At 42.4% G+C, this 20,792-nt stretch overlaps 1 protein-coding gene across 7 annotated transcripts in view; it reads left to right on the top strand.

The window, feature by feature from the left end:
- Pkc53E (Protein C kinase 53E) overlaps positions 1-20,792 on the top strand; it is a 275,095-nt gene that overhangs the window by 152,232 nt on the left and 102,071 nt on the right. For all 7 annotated transcript variants that reach the window (XM_087346884.1, XM_087346883.1, XM_087346880.1 and 4 more), the window contains one exon: positions 4,098-4,226. In XM_087346884.1, the coding sequence (XP_087203010.1) occupies positions 4,098-4,226 (129 nt within the window). The remainder of the gene's footprint in view (positions 1-4,097; positions 4,227-20,792) is intronic.

Raw genomic sequence — 20,792 nt, 5'->3', positions numbered from 1 at the left:
ATGGAAAGTGAGAAATTAAAAAGTTGTAATTTGGAATAGCCTCCAGTGGCATAACGTTCACACCAAATTTTGTCGAAATCCGCTGAACCGTTCTCAGTTATATGGTAGAAAGTGAAGTTTAGATCTGGGCTGAAAGATGCGACGAACAGACGGACAGAGCAGACACGTGAGGTGTTCTTATCTTGCGGTAAATCATAAAGAACAGCTAAAAATATTACGTTTTGGACGTACGTGCTTCCTCCACCATTTCTGAGTTGTAAGAATAAGCCATTTTGACGCAGGAATTTGTTCCCGGATTGATACCAAGAAATGGATGGGCAGGGGATGTGACCCGCATGATAGAGATGATAAATGCATGAATATTTTGATAGATCACGCGTGAATAGACTGATAAATTTTCGACAGACCTCCGCTGACACAAGATAGAGACAATTGTTGATTAAAAATAACCTTTTTTGTGTTCCATAAATTCAAGTGTTTTTGACAAGGTTAGCTGAAAACAGGTTTCACGCAAGTCCTGCACTATGGAGTTAATTTATAATGCGATATTTCGTAAACGTGTCTCCAGACACTGCGGCCTTCAGAAATCAATATCGAGTCTGACTGCCTGGGGCGCCGAAGAAAGTGCGGCTTTGCCTTTGGAGTGATCGGATTGCACGCCCCGTATCTTAAAAAGCTTACCTCGTTGGTCCTCGTGCTTATTTATCTCGGCCAAACATTTGTTTTCTGCAAAGCTATCTGATAAAGAAATTATTTCCAATGCGAATGTATGTTTACTTTAGACTCCTACAATGTTTTTGAATTTGTGGAATAATTACTTGGATCAACTATGTTGGCTTAATATTGCCCAAGGAATGATACTGCTATAAAATGTACAGGGTGTGCCAGAGGAAACGCATGTTTTTCAAATAACAATAACTCAGTTGATTTTCAAGTTAAAAATTTTTTAATGACACAGAAAGAAAGGTTTTACAATGCAGTTTTTGTTGAACATTTTTTGAATTATTTCCGAAAAATAACGTACAAATACCATCTTTGAGAAATGTACTCTTTCTTAGTTTTTTGAATCAGCCACTGTTAAGTTTCTAGCTTGTCATTCTCATTCTTGTAATTATTTTACTGATCTAGAAATGTTATTAATGTTGATATAGGAAGGGGTGGATAAAACGTCTGTGCACACTAGAGGTATAACACGATCAAATTTTGAACCAGCTTTTTTTGTAATTCTATGAATATTTGCAATATCATCTCGTGCTGCTGTCTGAATACAAGTTTAAAGCTGTCAATTTTTTTCTCTCTCTGATAGCAGTTTGGCTGATCACGTGACAGACCCTGTCAGTAGTTCCAACTTTGTCGTTGCAGCGCTGCATGCAACTGATAGTTCCGAGGTATATTTGTTTCTTCTCTTTGTGCCTTTGACACACGTTTGTTGCAGTGTTCATTACATTGTTCCTGAAACCTGACTGATGCAAACGCCTCACTTCGTTTATGTTATGTATAAACAAAACTGGAAAATTTATAATATAAGTCTGTCAGCTTCTTTTCGCATGTGTTTCCCTTCTTGCTACTGAATATGCTGTGGTGATCGTTAGCTAACTACGTAGTTTTTTGATCGCAGTTTCTTTCCTTTGTACCAGGCTTGACATGTTCTTTTGTCTAAATATACTTCGCCTCACAAAAAAGTTGTCTTCCTTCAAATAATGTACTGCATATGTGCCGTTAATGCAGATTTGCACGTTGTAGTTTATATAAAATGGCATATACGCGTATCGTAACAATTCATCACATTTTGAAATCGATTGTAAATAGCGCTATCGACTTTAGAGTTGGCTGCCTCGGTGATTATGTAATCGGGGGATTCCCCACATGATGGATCGTGTGGTTTTGCTGTTGGATGCGGATTACTAACCCATTTGTTTCCGCCAGCTTAAATCCATTTGGCACTTTTTAACGCAAATTCTAGTGCAAAGTCCCAACATAACGTTTCACGAAAACCCGTTCAGCGCCTCTATAGTAGCCTGCGATCGGAAGGGGAGGGTATGACACATCGCGTCTTTAAACCTGTGGTTGCAAATGCTCCCAAGGTGAAAAGTTGAAGATGTCTTGTTTATAAATGCTCAGATCTCTGCCTTGAATCAGAAAACGCATAAGGTATCATCTCATCGTTAGGCGTCCGCTGTATTCGCGCCATTTGAAGACTATGTGTAAATCGGCCGTACTTGCCCCACATTCCCCGAGCGGGACGGAGTTTCGTGCCTGAGCGTAGTGATAAACAGTTTATTCTATTGTGTCGACTTTTTAAGAATTGTGCAGGCTTGTAAATTTCGATGAATTTATTCTGCTCTTTGAACATTTCTTTAAACCACACCCCCTTGAAAAGAAATTTGTTTTTTTTCCATACAAATAACTAGTGGAATGTCTACTGAAGTACAGGTTTAGCGGTTGTTTAGAACAGTGGTATTCAACATTTTTTTGTTCGCGTACCCCCAGATATAATTTCTCTTCAACTTTGTACCCCCAAAGTCGTTGGTGTATAATTCAAGTTATACATAGTATATAATCTACATCTAAAATCAATTAAATAAATTACATTACTGATTATTCAGTGTTTATCGTAAATATTTTTTTTTTAAATTTCACGTACCCCCAAAGATGTCTTCGCGTACCCCCGGGGGTAAAATAAAACCCTCCCAGATATAATTTCTCTTAAACTTTGTACCCCCAAAGTCGTTGATATATAATTCAAGTTATACATAGTATATAATCTACATCTTAAATAAATTAAACAAATTACATTACTGATTATTCAGTGTTTATCATAAATAATATATATTTTTTTTAAATTTCACGTACCCCCAAAGATGTCTTCGCGTACCCCAGGTTGAATACCACTTGTTTAGAAGACGTACAACGCAGCGCCTTGCAGAAGCGTTGAAGACGGTCACCGGAAAGTTACGGAAGTGGTTGGTTCAATGCTCCGGAATTCCTACCTCCGGATTTGTGTGGACGTTGTCTTCGGTTTAAGCGGTAGGCTATCCCAGCTGCACACTGTTCTAAATGTGGAATACTAAACTTTTTGTTGTACATCTTGGAATTAGCTTGCATACATTTTTATTCAGTACGTAAAAACGAAACTGGATATTTTATTGCTGAAGTGTTACTCACGAAGACTCAAATATCGCTTTCGAAAATGTCCTTCTTTATGAGGAAATTAAGGTAGAGTTCCTGTCGTGAACATTTAATGACGTTTGAGACCTAGTGCGTAGTTTGCACAATGTCAGAAATAATGCCGCTGGTCGTCTTTAGATCTCGCTGTGGTAAGGTTGAGGTTTGTGCCAGTCCGTGGCTTGGGGTGACACGTCCGGATGCCATTAGGCGTTGTCGCCCGAAGGACACGCGGACAGCCAAAAGAACGGACATCATTTCCGATGCATACTGCGTGAAGATCTTTACCAAGACATTACTGCTTAGAGTCCTAGAATCGACCTCGTGTTAGGCACAAAATATTTGCTCAGATGTATTTGGAATTCCAAAAGATGTCGTATTGTTTTGGAACTGCTCGGAATTTCAGAATATTTTGAGAACTATGTGGTGACGGTAACTCGAAGGCATGTAGACTGTTACAAATTGAGGTATTTGTTCACCAGATGTTAAATACTTGTGGCAAACAAATCAGGAAGGATAAGGTTGGCGTCGGATAGTATAAAGGTAGGGAGATGTATGTAGATAGGATTTTGATCTGAAAGTCTGAATGAGAAGACCACGTGTAGACGTAGATTTACAGTTTATCGTAATAGAACAGAGAGTGACTGGTTACTGAACGCCGTTAGGTTCTCAAGGGCTCTGCCCCATGGAGTTGCTTGGTGTGATTTGCCCACAGGTTTATTTGAAATCCAAAAACACGTCAGAATGTTTAGATAAGCGAAGTTTAAATTCCACTGTTACGGGGATCTTATCACGCTTGCACAGAAAGCTTTTTGTCTTCAGACAACCTGGCAGGGCGTTGCGGTCCTCCCATTGATGATGGCGTTGAGCCGACGTCGCCAAGACTGTATTTGGCCTGCCTGAGAACTGAGGTTATGTTCGCTGTGTTGCAGCCTGTGACATGAACGTGCACAAGAGATGTGTCGAGACGGTGCCCAACCTGTGCGGCTGTGACCACACAGAGCGTCGGGGTCGCATTGAACTCAAGATTATCTGCGCTGGCAGCAAACTCACAGTCGAAGGTAAGACAGACGCTTTCATTGTTAGACTTCGTAAGGTACAGGCCTTTTTTTTAGTGTTCTGTCTGACGACAGGTCCATATGAACAGGATCCTTCCATCCTTTTCTCGGACTGGGACCTGTTCATATACGTTCTTGGCAGATGATCCAGAAGTGGTTTGCCATTGCCTTCTTCTGTGTGTGAATGGAGTAATTGTTGGGATGCCACGGAGGAAAACTCCGTGTTCCCTAGACCACGGCCTTGCCCAACACAAGTTATAAATTCGGGCACCGCCGGGAATCGAACCCGAGACCCCAGGATTACAAGGCCAGCCTTCTAACCGCTATACCACCGTGGCACGGTCCCCAGTTATACAGTCTCCTAATAGGGTTCCGCAGGATACATTGAATTAGCCAAAGTTATTCAATAATTCTGTGTGTATTGAACAGTATTCATCCTGAATAATAATTTAAATTTACGTCATATGAATGACGATAGAATATATCAGCTAAATGTAAATAAGTCATTCTGTCTTAAAAGAGTGATACAGGATTTACTTAAGTCGGATTTCACATTTCGCCTCAGATGGCCGTGCCATGTGACAAGGAACGTATTTGTAAAAAAAATACTGTTCTGTCTTCCCAGTGCGACTGACTTTCCAGCGTAAAGTAATTTATTCGGTTTCGTATATGTAACCTTTCCAGATGTTAAAGAATTCCGACTGAAATGTAATGAAAGTGGATTCTGCTCTCCTAGGTTATGGCGCCGTGTTCTGTTGTAGGCGGTTAAAAACGTTTTGGAGGAATGTATCCCTAATTGAGGTTAGCCTCTGTCTCTCAAAGATCAGTGTAATATTCCCACGCTGAGGTCTCAAATTGTCCCTTGCCTTGAAGTTCTCCCACTGAAAAACTGCACGCGTGTCTTATTTCTAACATCCATGTTTGCTACGTGCTACTCCTCCCAACCTCCTTGATTTAACGCGTCTCGTAATACTACGTACAGCTTAGTTCTGTGTTGTGCAGTTTTCTTTATATTGTCATCAGCAGTTTCGTCTGGAACGTTCCCATTAATCGTGTCCCCTGGCGCGCGGCAGACTGCACAGCTGTATCGACCTCGCTTACCTCCGAGTGTCCTGTTATATCGTAAGCAACGAGATCCCCCGAAGCTCGAAGCTGACGTACGAGCGGGATCTCGATATTCGCTACCTGTTCGCCAACTCTCGCCATTGTAGTCGATTTAATCGTACTGCATTTCCTCGAATGTACTGATTTGATATTCATTTACTGCAGATGGAAATGCGTTTATTGTTTTTCTTTTGTTTTATCAGTCTTGTGCAGAATTGAAAGGTAAATTTTGTGACGTAAATTTGGTAGGCTGTACAAAAATACAGATGCATTATATCCACTTGCATCAGGCCCATTATAATAGCAATAACAAGTGTAAAAACTTAGGAAGCGTTGATTATATCATTATCACATGATCTAATTTGCAATATTGTAATGTTTTGCTTTACGTCTAGAGCAGTGCTTGAGTACTGTTGTAGATTTTTAGCTTTGGCGCGATACGTCAGAGACAAGGACACTTCAAACACTTTCAGGGCTGCCAAGTCACGGGGTCTTCATTCCGCCTGAGCTGATAATGTGTGTTGTGTATCTTCAGAGTATTTAGTCCACTGTATGAGATTTTTGTTATGATGGTGAATTTATCTGCTTGTTTTAAAACGTTTTTTTTTTAAATCTTACGCCTGCCTATAGCGAACAGTAAATCTGTGCGAGGTTGACGAATATATTATTCGAGGAGGATTACAAACCTCATTTTTGAGAAGAACTTAACAGAATAACTGAAGGTAAAAGACAGGAGACCATTTTTACGTTTGCGTAACCAGAAGAGTGTATGTAAGGACACTTGCACTGGCATTTTTAGGTGTCGCTGATGATGAGTAGAATTTGGGTGGATTTTCAACCTCAGTAAGGTCACAGACTTGAATATTCCCAAGGTTGCTGTCTTCTGGGTTGTTGCGCCGTGTAGTCTGGTCGATGTTAACCAACGTTTCAGAGGTCATACTGCCTCCGTCGTCAGAGTCTGAAGATTTCTGTCTTCTGGGTTGTTGCGCAGTGTAGTCTGGTAGATGTTAACCAACGTTTCAGAGGTCATACTGCCTCCATCATCAGAGTCTGAAGATTTCTGTCTTCTGGGTTGTTGCGCCGTGTAGTGTGGTAGATGTTTACCAACGTTTCAGAGGTCATACTGCCTCCGTCATCAGAGTATGAAGATTTCTGTCTTCTGGGTTGTTGCGCTGTGTAGTCTGGTAGATGTTTACCAACGTTTCAGAGGTCATACTGCCTCCGTCATCAGGGCGATGAATGAGTATGAAGATTTCTGTCTTCTGGGTTGTTGCGCTGTGTAGTCTGGTCGATGTTTACCAACGTTTCAGAGGTCATACTGCCTCCGTCATCAGAGTATGAAGATTTCTGTCTTCTGGGTTGTTGCGCTGTGTAGTCTGGTAGATGTTAACCAACGTTTCAGAGGTCATACTGCCTCCGTCATCAGAGTATGAAGATTTCTGTCTTCTGGGTTGTTGCGCTGTGTAGTCTGGTCGATGTTTACCAACGTTTCAGAGATCATACTGTCTCCGTCTTCAGAGTATGAAGATTTCTGTCTTCTGGGTTGTGGTGCCGTGTAGTCTTTTCGATGTTTACCAACATTTCAGAGGTCATACTGCCTCCGTCATCAGAGTATGAAGATTTCTGTCTTCTGGGTTGTTGCGCTGTGTAGTCTGGTCGATGTTTACCAACGTTTCAGAGATCATACTGTCTCCGTCTTCAGAGTATGAAGATTTCTGTCTTCTGGGTTGTGGCGCCGTGTAGTCTTTTCGATGTTTACCAACATTTCAGAGGTCATACTGCCTCCGTCATCAGAGTATGAAGATTTCTGTCTTCTGGGTTGTTGCGCTGTGTAGTCTGATCGATGTTTACCAACGTTTCAGAGATCATACTGTCTCCGTCTTCAGAGTATGAAGATTTCTGTCTTCTGGGTTGTGGTGCCGTGTAGTCTTTTCGATGTTTACCAACATTTCAGAGGTCATACTGCCTCCGTCATCAGAGTATGAAGATTTCTGTCTTCTGGGTTGTTGCGCTGTGTAGTCTGGTCGATGTTTACCAACGTTTCAGAGATCATACTGTCTCCGTCTTCAGAGTATGAAGATTTCTGTCTTCTGGGTTGTGGCGCCGTGTAGTCTTTTCGATGTTTACCAACATTTCAGAGGTCATACTGCCTCCGTCATCAGAGTATGAAGATTTCTGTCTTCTGGGTTGTTGCGCTGTGTAGTATAATAGATGTTTACCAACATTTCAGAGGTCATATTGCCTCCGTCATGTGTTGGTCGTCATAGTGAGCGTCTGTCTCATTCACATTGGCAATGACAGCAAACACCACGTGAAGTTGTCGTCAGGACCAAGATTAAAATAGATCGATCATCTCGAAACTGATATCAGATTTACGCACCTCGTATCTTTCTCACATAAACCTAACATTCCAACTGTATACAAAAGGTTACAAGATCGAAAATGCGCGCTCTTTGGAGTACGCTGACATTCCGAAGGTGCCTTCAACGTCAGAACAAGAATTACCGTGATCCGAAGGCAGTGTCGCGACCTATACCATTATTGCAGTAATTATATTTACTTTGAAAGCTTCTTTTCCATTACATCACGAGTAACGCGGAAAAACTGCAGCGGGGTGATGTCACCACGAGAATGTTGCACTTAACAACAATTACATCACCAGCCACTCAGATCGGTACAAGATTCGAGAATCTCACACTCAGTAAACTGTTATAAAAAGAGACAAGAAAAACATAACGGACATGTTTTCATTTGCACTATAAAATGTTTCATCCTCATGGCTATCAATGTGCAAATATATCTCACGTATCCCACATGAAGATCCTCACACCCTCCGGGAGCAAAGCGTTCATGGCCCAAGCTAATAAATATCTGTATAATGTAAGACTTGAGGTTCTCACAGCGGTGAGTATGAAGATTTCTGCCTTCTGGGTTGTTGCGCTGTGTAGTCTGGTAGATGTTTACCAACGTTTCAGAGGTCATTCTGCCTCCGTCATCAGAGTATGAAGATTTCTGCCTTCTGGGTTGTTGCGCTGTGTAGTCTGGTAGATGTTTACCAACGTTTCAGAGGTCATACTGCCTCCGTCATCAGAGTATGAAGATTTCTGTCTTCTGGGTTGTTGCGTTGTGTAGTCTGGTCGATGTTTACCAACGTTTCAGAGGTCATTCTGCCTCCGTCATCAGAGTATGAAGATTTCTGCCTTCTGGGTTGTTGCGCTGTGTAGTCTGGTAGATGTTTACCAACGTTTCAGAGGTCATTCTGCCTCCATCATCAGAGTATGAAGATTTCTGCCTTCTGGTTGTTGCGCTGTGTAGTCTGGTAGATGTTTACCAACGTTTCAGAGGTCATTCTGCCTCCGTCATCAGAGTATGAAGATTTCTGCCTTCTGGGTTGTTGCGCTGTGTAGTCTGGTAGGTGTTTACCAACGTTTCAGAGGTCATTCTGCCTCCGTCATCAGAGTATGAAGATTTCTGCCTTCTGGGTTGTTGCGCTGTGTAGTCTGGTAGATGTTTACCAACGTTTCAGAGGTCATTCTGCCTCCGTCATCAGAGTATGAAGATTTCTGCCTTCTGGGTTGTTGCGCTGTGTAGTCTGGTAGGTGTTTACCAACGTTTCAGAGGTCATTCTGCCTCCGTCATCAGAGTATGAAGATTTCTGCCTTCTGGGTTGTTGCGCTGTGTAGTCTGGTAGATGTTTACCAACGTTTCAGAGGTCATTCTGCCTCCATCATCAGAGTATGAAGATTTCTGCCTTCTGGTTGTTGCGCTGTGTAGTCTGGTAGATGTTTACCAACGTTTCAGAGGTCATTCTGCCTCCGTCATCAGAGTATGAAGATTTCTGCCTTCTGGGTTGTTGCGCTGTGTAGTCTGGTAGGTGTTTACCAACGTTTCAGAGGTCATTCTGCCTCCGTCATCAGAGTATGAAGATTTCTGCCTTCTGGGTTGTTGCGCTGTGTAGTCTGGTAGATGTTTACCAACGTTTCAGAGGTCATTCTGCCTCCGTCATCAGAGTATGAAGATTTCTGCCTTCTGGGTTGTTGCGCTGTGTAGTCTGGTAGGTGTTTACCAACGTTTCAGAGGTCATTCTGCCTCCGTCATCAGAGTGTGAAGATTTCTGCCTTCTGGGTTGTTGCGCTGTGTAGTCTGGTAGATGTTTACCAACGTTTCAGAGGTCATTCTGCCTCCATCATCAGAGTATGAAGATTTCTGCCTTCTGGTTGTTGCGCTGTGTAGTCTGGTAGATGTTTACCAACGTTTCAGAGGTCATACTGCCTCCGTCATCAGAGTATGAAGATTTCTGCCTTCTGGGTTGTTGCGCTGTGTAGTCTGGTAGATGTTTACCAACGTTTCAGAGGTCATTCTGCCTCCATCATCAGAGTATGAAGATTTCTGCCTTCTGGTTGTTGCGCTGTGTAGTCTGGTAGATGTTTACCAACGTTTCAGAGGTCATTCTGCCTCCGTCATCAGAGTATGAAGATTTCTGCCTTCTGGGTTGTTGCGCTGTGTAGTCTGGTAGGTGTTTACCAACGTTTCAGAGGTCATTCTGCCTCCGTCATCAGAGTATGAAGATTTCTGCCTTCTGGGTTGTTGCGCTGTGTAGTCTGGTAGATGTTTACCAACGTTTCAGAGGTCATTCTGCCTCCGTCATCAGAGTATGAAGATTTCTGCCTTCTGGGTTGTTGCGCTGTGTAGTCTGGTAGGTGTTTACCAACGTTTCAGAGGTCATTCTGCCTCCGTCATCAGAGTGTGAAGATTTCTGCCTTCTGGGTTGTTGCGCTGTGTAGTCTGGTAGATGTTTACCAACGTTTCAGAGGTCATTCTGCCTCCATCATCAGAGTATGAAGATTTCTGCCTTCTGGTTGTTGCGCTGTGTAGTCTGGTGGATGTTTACCAACGTTTCAGAGGTCATACTGCCTCCGTCATCAGAGTATGAAGATTTCTGCCTTCTGGGTTGTTGCGCTGTGTAGTCTGGTAGATGTTTACCAACGTTTCAGAGGTCATTCTGCCTCCATCATCAGAGTATGAAGATTTCTGCCTTCTGGGTTGTTGCGCTGTGTAGTCTGGTAGATGTTTACCAACGTTTCAGAGGTCATTCTGCCTCCATCATCAGAGTATGAAGATTTCTGCCTTCTGGGTTGTTGCGCTGTGTAGTCTGGTAGATGTTTACCAACGTTTCAGAGGTCATTCTGCCTCCATCATCAGAGTATGAAGATTTCTGCCTTCTGGTTGTTGCGCTGTGTAGTCTGGTAGATGTTTACCAACGTTTCAGAGGTCATACTGCCTCCGTCATCAGAGTATGAAGATTTCTGTCTTCTGGGTTGTTGCGCTGTGTAGTCTGGTAGATGTTTACCAACGTTTCAGAGGTCATACTGCCTCCGTCATCAGAGTATGAAGATTTGTGTCTTCTGGGTTGTTGCGCCGTGTAGTCTGGTAGATGTTTACCGTTTCAGAGGTCATACTGCCTCCGTCATCAGAGTATGAAGATTTCTGTCTTCTGGGTTGTTGCGCTCTGTAGTCTGGTAGATGTTTACCAACGTTTCAGAGGTCATACTGCCTCCGTCATCAGAGTATGAAGATTTCTGTCTTCTGGGTTCTTGCGTTGTGTAGTCTGGTAGATGTTTACCAACGTTTCAGAGGTCATACTGCCTCCGTCATCAGAGTATGAAGATTTCTGTCTTCTGGGTTGTTGCGCTGTGTAGTCTGGTAGATGTTTACCAATGTTTCAGAGGTCATACTGCCTCCGTCATCAGAGTATGAAGATTTCTGTCTTCTGGGTTTTTGCGCTGTGTAGTCTGGTCGATGTTTACCAACGTTTCAGAGGTCATACTGCCTCCGTCATCAGAGTATGAAGATTTCTGTCTTCTGGGTTTTTGCGCTGTGTAGTCTGGTCGATGTTTACCAACGTTTCAGAGGTCATACTGTTTCCGTCATCAGAGTATGAAGATTTCCGTCTTCTGGGTTGTTGCGCTGTGTAGTCTGGTAGATGTTTACCAACGTTTCAGGGGTCATACTGCCTCCGTCATCAGGGCGATGAATTCATCGCCCTGATGACGGAGGCAGTATGACCTCTGAAACGGTGGTTAATATCGACCAGACTAGAAGCGCAACAACCCAGAAGACGGAAATCTTAATATATATCTACTCAGAGACCCCAAACTTTTCTGAACTAAAAAATAGTCAATAACGAATCACGTAAGACAACGGCTACAAAATACAGAAAGGCCCAAAAGAAACACAAAGCAACGTACAACTGAGAATCCCGATCGACCATCAACACATCCAAACACGAAGCAAAGATACGGAGGACAATTAGTGCCAAGGACGCAGAGGACTTGAATCCGCTTTCGCTCCGATGCCAGTGTCCAACGTCGCAATTGCAAATTCGGCACAAATAACAGCCAAAATCTCTCCACCATGGACGGTAAAGAATTATCAGACCTCCGCATAATTCTTGGTCATATCTCAATTAAGATAATACATCTGGCAAAGGTAATGTTACAGTAATGGAAACAGAGCAGTGTAACATTTGAGAGGTCCGCTTATCTGGTAATTACATTAAGCCCAATAATGAACCTTAAAACAACAGTTCAAGTGAGTGTTGAAGGCCATCACAGATAAACCACGATCAGAGTACACACTACCCCACCTATCCGGTCTACAGAAGATACACGAGACACGCCATTGTTGTGAGCCAAAAATAGTGCTGTTTCTAATCGTCTGTCCCCAATGTGTTCCATAAATGACCAATGTTGCAACAATAGCATAAGTTTTCATTGCTGCTTCTGAACGAATTCCAACATCCCCGACATTACAATAACGTGACAACGTTGACGCCGGGTCATCCGAGTTGTCTAGTTCCTAGGAAAAGCGACCATAAGGTATTCTTCGCCCTCACCAGAGGATGAAGATTTTAAAATGTGTACTCTTTCGAGTACAGTGCCATTCCAGAGGTCATCGTCATTCCACATCACGTACGTGATTGTTAAGGTGGCGACTGACTTGTAACATTTGCCTGTAATGTAACGTGTTACAAATCGAGCATTACACAAGTGAAGACAGCGAACGGAGCCGCTCGATGCGAGTCCGCTCACTCTCGCGGGCGCTCCATCGTGTTGTGGGTTTTTTCGCGAATCCCTTTTGAGTGTTACATTACAAGTCAGTCAGTCAGTCGTAACGAGCATTCACGAGTTCTTTAAATAACAGTAGCGTATTAAATGAAACAAAGATAACACAACCTCCACGTCCTACATATAGAATGAAATGAATGGAGCACACACGAGCACAGTCGAGCCGAGCGTTCAAAACGAGCATTCGATACGCCTCACCAGTTGTGGTGTAATGTAACATGCTCGCCGCGAATGTTACAAGTCAGTCGCCACCTTTATACGAGTATCATCCTTGTAAATGGAAAACCAACAATGTGTTACTTAGACTACTGTTGCAAGAAATTCCTTAACCAGCTGTGCGACTATCAACGGTCCATGGAAGGCACAGTTCCTCGAGCTACACTACCCATAACGGAATATGCATGCAAGTGTATCTAACATAACCTAACATAAAGAGACAAATCAAATTGTTTTACCCAGTGCAAGCAAGGGAATTGCTTCTGTAGTTAAGAAACGAAAAGAATTCATACATAAATAATTCAAGTTTAATAATAAGGATTGTGAATATTGTCTTCTCATGAACGTATCGCGTTACGAAGCAAGAGACCGGACCACAGGCAGCGAATGTCCTTGGGAGGGAGTTACCAAGTTTACTTTCGTTAATCTTCGTAAGACTTCGGCCCACCCGAAGTATCTATAGGAAGCAATTCTGTCTGTGTTGTCCGTGTTCCTTGGCCTGTACTGCATGAGCGAAAGAATGTTCTTTCAATGGTGATGTGAAAATGAACTGTTTATGCGTGGTTTCAATTCTTGTTTGATGTTGAAAGTAACATTAAGTTTTATTAAAACATTTTACGTGCGTATTTAGATGGACTGTATTTGTGATCGTATTTTTAAGAATGTTAAACTCCAGAAAGTAAACGATCCGCGTGGTACAAGTGGTAGGGGAGTGATTAGACTACACGCACAGCTAAAATAAACATCGGCGAGAACGTTCATGTGACTGGGCAATCGAACGCCTTTTAGAACGGGGGTTTAATAGTAGGGACTTTTCTGAAAAGGAAATAATTATAGAAAGAGGACGACCGACATGAGAGTTGCGAGAACTTAGAGCACAAACTAAATCACGAGTGAGGATCAGTTTATAAGATACCACTGCTCTCCTTACCGAAATAGTACCGCACGCCACTGGTTTTACCTGGTTTTTCATGAAACTAGGTACTAACACCATTCCATTACAGATGGAATCGCAAAAACTGATGGTTAAAGTAAGCTCATGGGTTTTCCGTGGTTATAGACAAGTACTGGGAGACTATAAAGTTTTTGTCGAGGATAAACAGTGTTAATTTTTATAAAAAAAAATAAGATTGCTCAGGAAAAATACTATCCAAGTGTAAATTCAATTCCATCGGTTGGTTTTCTCTGTACCATATTCATATCTTGTAAATTCAAAAATTGTAGCGAGGGATTTTAGTATTTCGGAGAGAATTTTGATTCAGAACATCCCCTTGGGCGTGCCTGTGTTCACGTCAGCAACTAGTTTCATGCTGTATTGCAGTGGAAGTTACGATATGAATAATTTTCGATACCGGAACACGAAAACCATTTTTTTATACGCGACCGATTGTAACAAAAGTGGCTTGTTGCTGTTCTACTCGACTGGCGCCAATGGGAGCGTAGTGGTGACCCGCTGAAACAACGAAACTTTAAGCAAGGTCAGCGGCAGGGCCATTCGCTGGCTACCAGACCCTGTCTGCCTTGTATCGACCTTACTAACGACCAACAGTTGGTATTACGTAAAGCTTCTCTGTAGCTCCGGTCACAGAATTAGGCGAATGTTAGAATCGTACTAATTAAATGCTATATTTGTTTAAATCTTGTCAGTCTAATTACAATAAAATTCCTATTAAATATTAAAATATGACTATAATTAACATTTAAATATTTAAAATATATTAAATGATGTTCTCTATCGAAATGTTCGATTTACATTAGATCATCATTTTTTTACACGACATATTTCAGTTCTAAAAGAACCATCTTCAGGTGTATAAAATTATATAAACTTAAATATAATCTCTTAAATGCAACTTTTAGTCAGATATTTATCAGATTTCAAATGATGTTTTCATACAGATTTATTATATTCAAGTTTATATAATTTTATACACCTGAAGATGGTTCTTTTAGAACTGAAACATGTCGTGTAAAAAAGTGATGATCTAATGTAAATCGAACATTTCGATAGAGAACATCATTTAATATATTTTAAATATTTAAATGTTAATTATAGTAATATTTTAATATTTAATAGGAATTTTATTGTGAGTAGACTGACAAGATTTAAACAAATATATATTTATCAAAATATGACGCAAATTTATCATCTCATAATTAAATGCTGCTATGGACGACAAATTATCCATCCACGCCCAATTTATCCTACATGTCAAATCACTGAACTGAATTTTTAAAACGATCTGGCAAGAAATAAGTAAACGCTAAGCTCACTCAGATCACAGCGCCATCCAGAGGGCGTCCTCGTTGATATTCATCAATTGACACGTAACTCTGCTCCCCTGTCAACTGTAGCAATTTTTTTTTAAGATTTCTGTCTTCTGGGTTGTTGCACCGTGTAGTATCTACCACACTACACGGCGCAACAACCCAGAAGACAGAAATCTTCATACTCTGATGACGGAGGAAGTATGACCTCCGAAACGTTGATAAGCATCTACCAGACTACACAGCGCAACAACCCAGAAGACAGAAATCTTCATACTCTGATAACGGAGGCAGTATGACCTCTGAAACGTTGGTTAACATCTACCAGACTACACAGCGCAACAACCCAGAAGACAGAAATCTTCATACTCTGATGACGGAGGCAGTATGACCTCCGAAACGTTGGTAAACATGTACCAGACTACACAGCGCAACAACCCAGAAGACAGAAATCTTCATACTCTGATGACGGAGGCAGTATGACCTCTGAAACGTTAGTAAACATCTACCAGACTACACAGCGCAACAACCCAGAAGACAGAAATCTTCATACTCTGATGACGGAGGCAGTATGACCTCTGAAACGTTGGTAAACATCTACCAGACTGCACAGCGCAACAACCCAGAAGACAGAAATCTTCATACTCTGATGACGGAGGCAGTATGACCTCCGAAACGTTGGTAAACATGTACCAGACTACACAGCGCAACAACCCAGAAGACAGAAATCTTCATACTCTGATGACGGAGGCAGTATGACCTCTGAAACGTTGGTAAACATCTACCAGACTACACAGCGCAACAACCCAGAAGACAGAAATCTTCATACTCTGATGACGGAGGCAGTATGACCTCTGAAACGTTGTTTAACATCGACCAGACTACACGGCGCAACAACCCAGAAGACAGAAATCTTCATACTCTAATGACGAAGGCAGTATGACCTCTGAAACGTTGGTAAACATCTACCAGACTACACAGCGTAACAACCCAGAAGACAGAAATCTTCATACTTTGATGACGGAGGCAGTATGACCTCTGAAACGTTGGTTAACATCGACCAGACTACACAGCGCAACAACCCAGAAGACAGAAATATTCATACTCTGATGACGGAGGCAGTATGACCTCTGAAATGTTGGTAAACATCGACCAGACTACACAGCGCAACAACCCAGAAGACAGAAATCTTCATACTCTGATGACGGAGGCAGTATGACCTCTGAAACGTTGGTTAACATCGACCAGACTACACAGCGCAACAACCCAGAAGACAGAAATATTCATACTCTGATGACGGAGGCAGTATGACCTCTGAAATGTTGGTAAACATCGACCAGACTACACAGCGCAACAACCCAGAAGACAGAAATCTTCATACTCTGATGACGGAGGCAGTATGACCTCTGAAACGTTGGTTAACATCAACCAGACTACACAGCGCAACAACCCAGAAGACATAAATCTTCATACTCTGATGACGGAGGCAGTATGACCTCTGAAACGTTGGTAAACATCTACCAGACTACACAGCGCAACAACCCAGAAGACAGAAATCTTCATACCCTGATGACGGAGGCAGTATGACCTCTGAAACGTTGGTTAACATCGACCAGACTACACAGCGCAACAACCCAGAAGACAGAAATATTCATACTCTGATGACGGAGGCAGTATGACCTCTGAAACGTTGGTTAACATCGACCAGACTACACAGCGCAACAACCCAGAAGACAGAAATATTCATACTCTGATGACGGAGGCAGTATGACCTCTGAAATGTTGGTAAACATCGACCAGACTACACAGCGCAACAACCCAGAAGACAGAAATCTTCATACTCTGATGACGGAGGCAGTATGACCTCTGAAACGTTGGTTAACATCGACCAGACTACACAGCGCAACAACCCAGAAGACAGAAATCTTCATACTCTGATGACGGAGGCAGTATGACCTGTGATACGTTGGTAAACATCTACCAGACTACACGGCGCAACAACCCAGAAGACAGAAATATTCATACTCACCGCTGTGAAAAACTTCAAATCCTACGTAGCGAATTTTTCATTTATCTGTTCATACAAGAAGGCCCTAAATGTACCTACCAAGTTTAATGCTTCACGTATGATCCGGTGCTTTCACAGCGACCAGGTACAAAATTCCTCTCGGGCTACCAGCCGTATCAGGTGAAGACTTCGGGGCTCTAAGGACAAGGACGAAGATGGTTCTCGAAACATTGGTTCTTTTTTTTCACCTTTCAACCACGAACTACAATTGGTTTCGTTTTACTTTCCGTTATCTGACGATTATACATCTGTAATATATAATTTACATAACTTTGAACTTGGTAGGTACATTATGGCTCATCCTGCAAAAATCAGACGTCATCTAGTGTCAAACTATGCCTTTCCTTACTGATAACAAGGAAAGATGATCCTCCTAACCACGAAGCTTTTGACTGCTGAGAAGCTTTGTTCGATGTTGCAGCTAAGATGGTGATTTAGCTAGTCTATAAGTTTATTCAAAACTGCTAGCCTTCGAGGTCTCCTGAACCATAAAGGGTAGTTCGTTCGTCAGCAAACACAACCTTAAACTATTTTTCGTGTAAGCTGTTCAGGAAACGTAGTCTTACATGTCGAGTTTCCAACAAATCCATTTTTAATACTTCTGAAACAATATCACATGAATGATTACGTTGTCATTAATTTCGTAAAAATTATTGTGTACTTTGACCGCACAGAATTCACCATAGCGAATCTACCCTGTTATATTTTTTGGGCCGTGCGATGTCAATTGCTGGATCCCACAGAAGTAACCCTGAGTCACGTTCATTTTGTAGATGACTTGACAGTCTTTCATTTTAGTGACACAAAAACTTCTTTCGAGATTTTCATTCTCAATACAGGATCCAAAATATCAGGATGTGTGAACACAGAAGAAAAGACTTTAAGCAGGAAAACAGTTTGAGTGTTTTAACAAAAGATTTTTATACACATTTGCTATAAATTGACAGCAGCTCAAGAACGGGCCTTCCTTTTCAGACATACAATTACAGCACTTTGAGGGGGAGGGGGTCGAATGTGATATAAAGACAGTTATTATTATTAAGTGTTCTGTCTTACGACAGGTTTATTGCTCTGCCCAAAAAGAGCTCTCCAGTTGTCCCTATTCTCGGCTTCTCGCTTTAATTCCTGGAACGTCATCTTCTTTCCTTGTTTAAGGTCGTCAGTTAGCTGTATCAATCTTCTTCCCAGTCCTCGCTTTCCTTCAACCTGGCCTTCGATAATATCACTCATTAATCCATTCCTTCTCATATGTCCCAGCCAGTTAGCTTTCCTTCGTGTAATCGCCTGCAGAATGTTTCTTTGCTCGTTGACTCTCCTCAATACTTCTTCGTTGGTCACTCGATCCGTCCACCTGATCTTTTCTATTCTTCTCCAACTCCACATTTCAAAACTCTCCAGGTATTTCTGTTCCTTCTTCCTGAGTGTCCAAGTCTCTGCTCCATACGTAACACTTCACTAGTTTCTTCTTCATCTCCAAGCCCAACTTGCTAGTGAGAAGTATCCTCTTCTTGACGAAAGCTGCCTTGGCCATGGCTATCCTTGCTTTTACTTCCTTGGTGCATAGGGCGTCCGTCGTGACTATGCTTCCCAAGTACTTGAAGTGCTCCACATTCTTCATCTGTTGGTTTCCAATTACAACGTTCAATGGACAGTAATCCTATTTAATAGGCAAAAATGCGCTGCATTTATTGTTAAGGCCAAGAACATAATTCATCGCCCTGATGACGGAGTCAGTATGACCTCTGAAACGTTGGTTAACAACGACCAGACTACACAGCGCAACAACCCAGAAGACAGAAATCTTCATACTCTGATGACGGAGGCAGTATGACCTCTGAAACGTTGGTAAACATCGACCAGACTACACAGCGCAACAACCCAGAAGACAGAAATCTTCATACTCTGATGACGGAGGCAGTATGACCTGAAACGTTGGTAAACATCTACCAGTCTACACAGCGCAACAACCCAGAAGACAGAAATCTTCATACTCTGATGACAGAAGCAGTATGACCTCTGAAACGTTGGTAAACATCGACCAGACTACACGGTGCAACAACCCAGAAGACAGATCTTCATACTCTGATGACGGAGGCAGTATGACCTGAAACGTTGGTAAACATCTACCAGACTACACAGCGCAACAACTCAGAAGACAGAAATCTTCATACTCTGATGACGGAGGCAGTATGACCTCTGAAACGTTGGTAAACATCGACCAGACTACACAGCGCAACAACCCAGAAGACACAAATCTTCTACTCTGATAACGGAGGCAGTATGACCTCTGAAACGTTGGTTAACATCGACCAGTCTACACAGCGCAACAACCCAGAAGACAGAAATCTTCATACTCATCGCCCTGATGACGGAGGCAGTATGACCTCTGAAACGTTGTAAACATCTACCAGACTACACAGCGCAACAACCCAGAAGACAGAAATCTTCATACTCTGATGACGGAGGCATTATGGCCTCTGAAACGTTGGTAAACATCGACCAGACTACACAGCGCAACAACCCAGAAGACAGAAATCTTCATACTCTGATGACGGAGGCAGTATGACCTCTGAAACGTTGGTAAACATCGACCAGACTACACAGCGCAACAACCCAGAAGACAGAAATCTTCATACTCTGATGACGGAGGCAGTATGACCTCTGAAACGTTGGTAAACATCGACCAGACTACACAGCGCAACAACCCAGAAGACAGAAGTCTTCATACTCTGACGACGGAGGCAGTATGACCTCTGAAACGTTGGTTAACATCGACCAGACTACACAGCGCAACAACCCAGAAGACAAAAATCTTCATACTCTGATGACGGAGGCAGTATGACCTCTGAAACGTTGGTTAACATCGACCAGACTACACAGCGCAACAACCGAGAAGACAGAAATCTTCATCTCGTTTGTTGTCTGGGCAGATTTGATGGTGCGCCTCTTCGCTGTCTCTGTCAGGATCTCCCGGAATCCCTTGGCCTTCCTGGAAATGACTGGTCTGCATTCGTCGGTTTCAGCGACGAACCTACCACCAGTGAACCTTGAATTGTGTGCAGTGTTTATGCCACTGTATTCAAGAAGAAAGAATGTTCCTCCTCCATAAACAAAACCCATTAAATTTGTACAAGTGTGTGGGAAATTAGTACTTTTTAAAACAACGAAACCTTACTCTAAAGTAGTATTTGAACGGAATCATAACCAACTGCGTACGTGTACCCCTCATGCCCATTCGGTTTGAACAGAGCTCCAGAAAATAAGGTAATGTAATGTGATCACACGTCCATCCGTCGTAGGGGGATTTGCTATGTTGATCCCCTTGTATGCGTCTGCCTGCGTCGCTGAGCTCAGTGACGATGACAAAACCAATGATAATACGTAACTGAGACGCCTGGGCCATACATATACTGTAATATCTCCGTAGTCTGTTGAAACATTATAGTTTAACGGTGTATCGAGTTACATTGTATCTTTCACATCCAGTACAGATGACGCCGGGCTTAAACATGACCGTCTAATTGATGTTCGATCTCCACAGTGTACTGGCTACAGGAGAGAATAGTTCGTCGTGGAAGCATGCAGGGTTTTTGTTAACGTCGACCGAATGTTTAATGTTCAAACACAGTCGGATGCTCGCAAGTACAAAGTACAGTCCGCAGACCAGGAGAATGTCCCTGCTAGGAATTCGATATACGCGCATGCGCAAGATTTCGCGGTGAGTGACGACCGATCCTAAAAGCATTCGTTCCACAACCACTGAACGAACAACAGACGACAGGCTTT

This window comes from Zootermopsis nevadensis, unplaced genomic scaffold, assembly GCF_977971745.1.
Source record: "Zootermopsis nevadensis isolate Lab colony 2312 unplaced genomic scaffold, Znev_1.0 Znev_ptg000011l, whole genome shotgun sequence".
Taxonomy (NCBI): Eukaryota; Metazoa; Arthropoda; class Insecta; order Blattodea; family Termopsidae; genus Zootermopsis; species Zootermopsis nevadensis.
The sequence above is the reverse complement of the archived record's forward strand: the minus strand, read 5'-3'. Positions and strand labels throughout refer to the sequence as shown.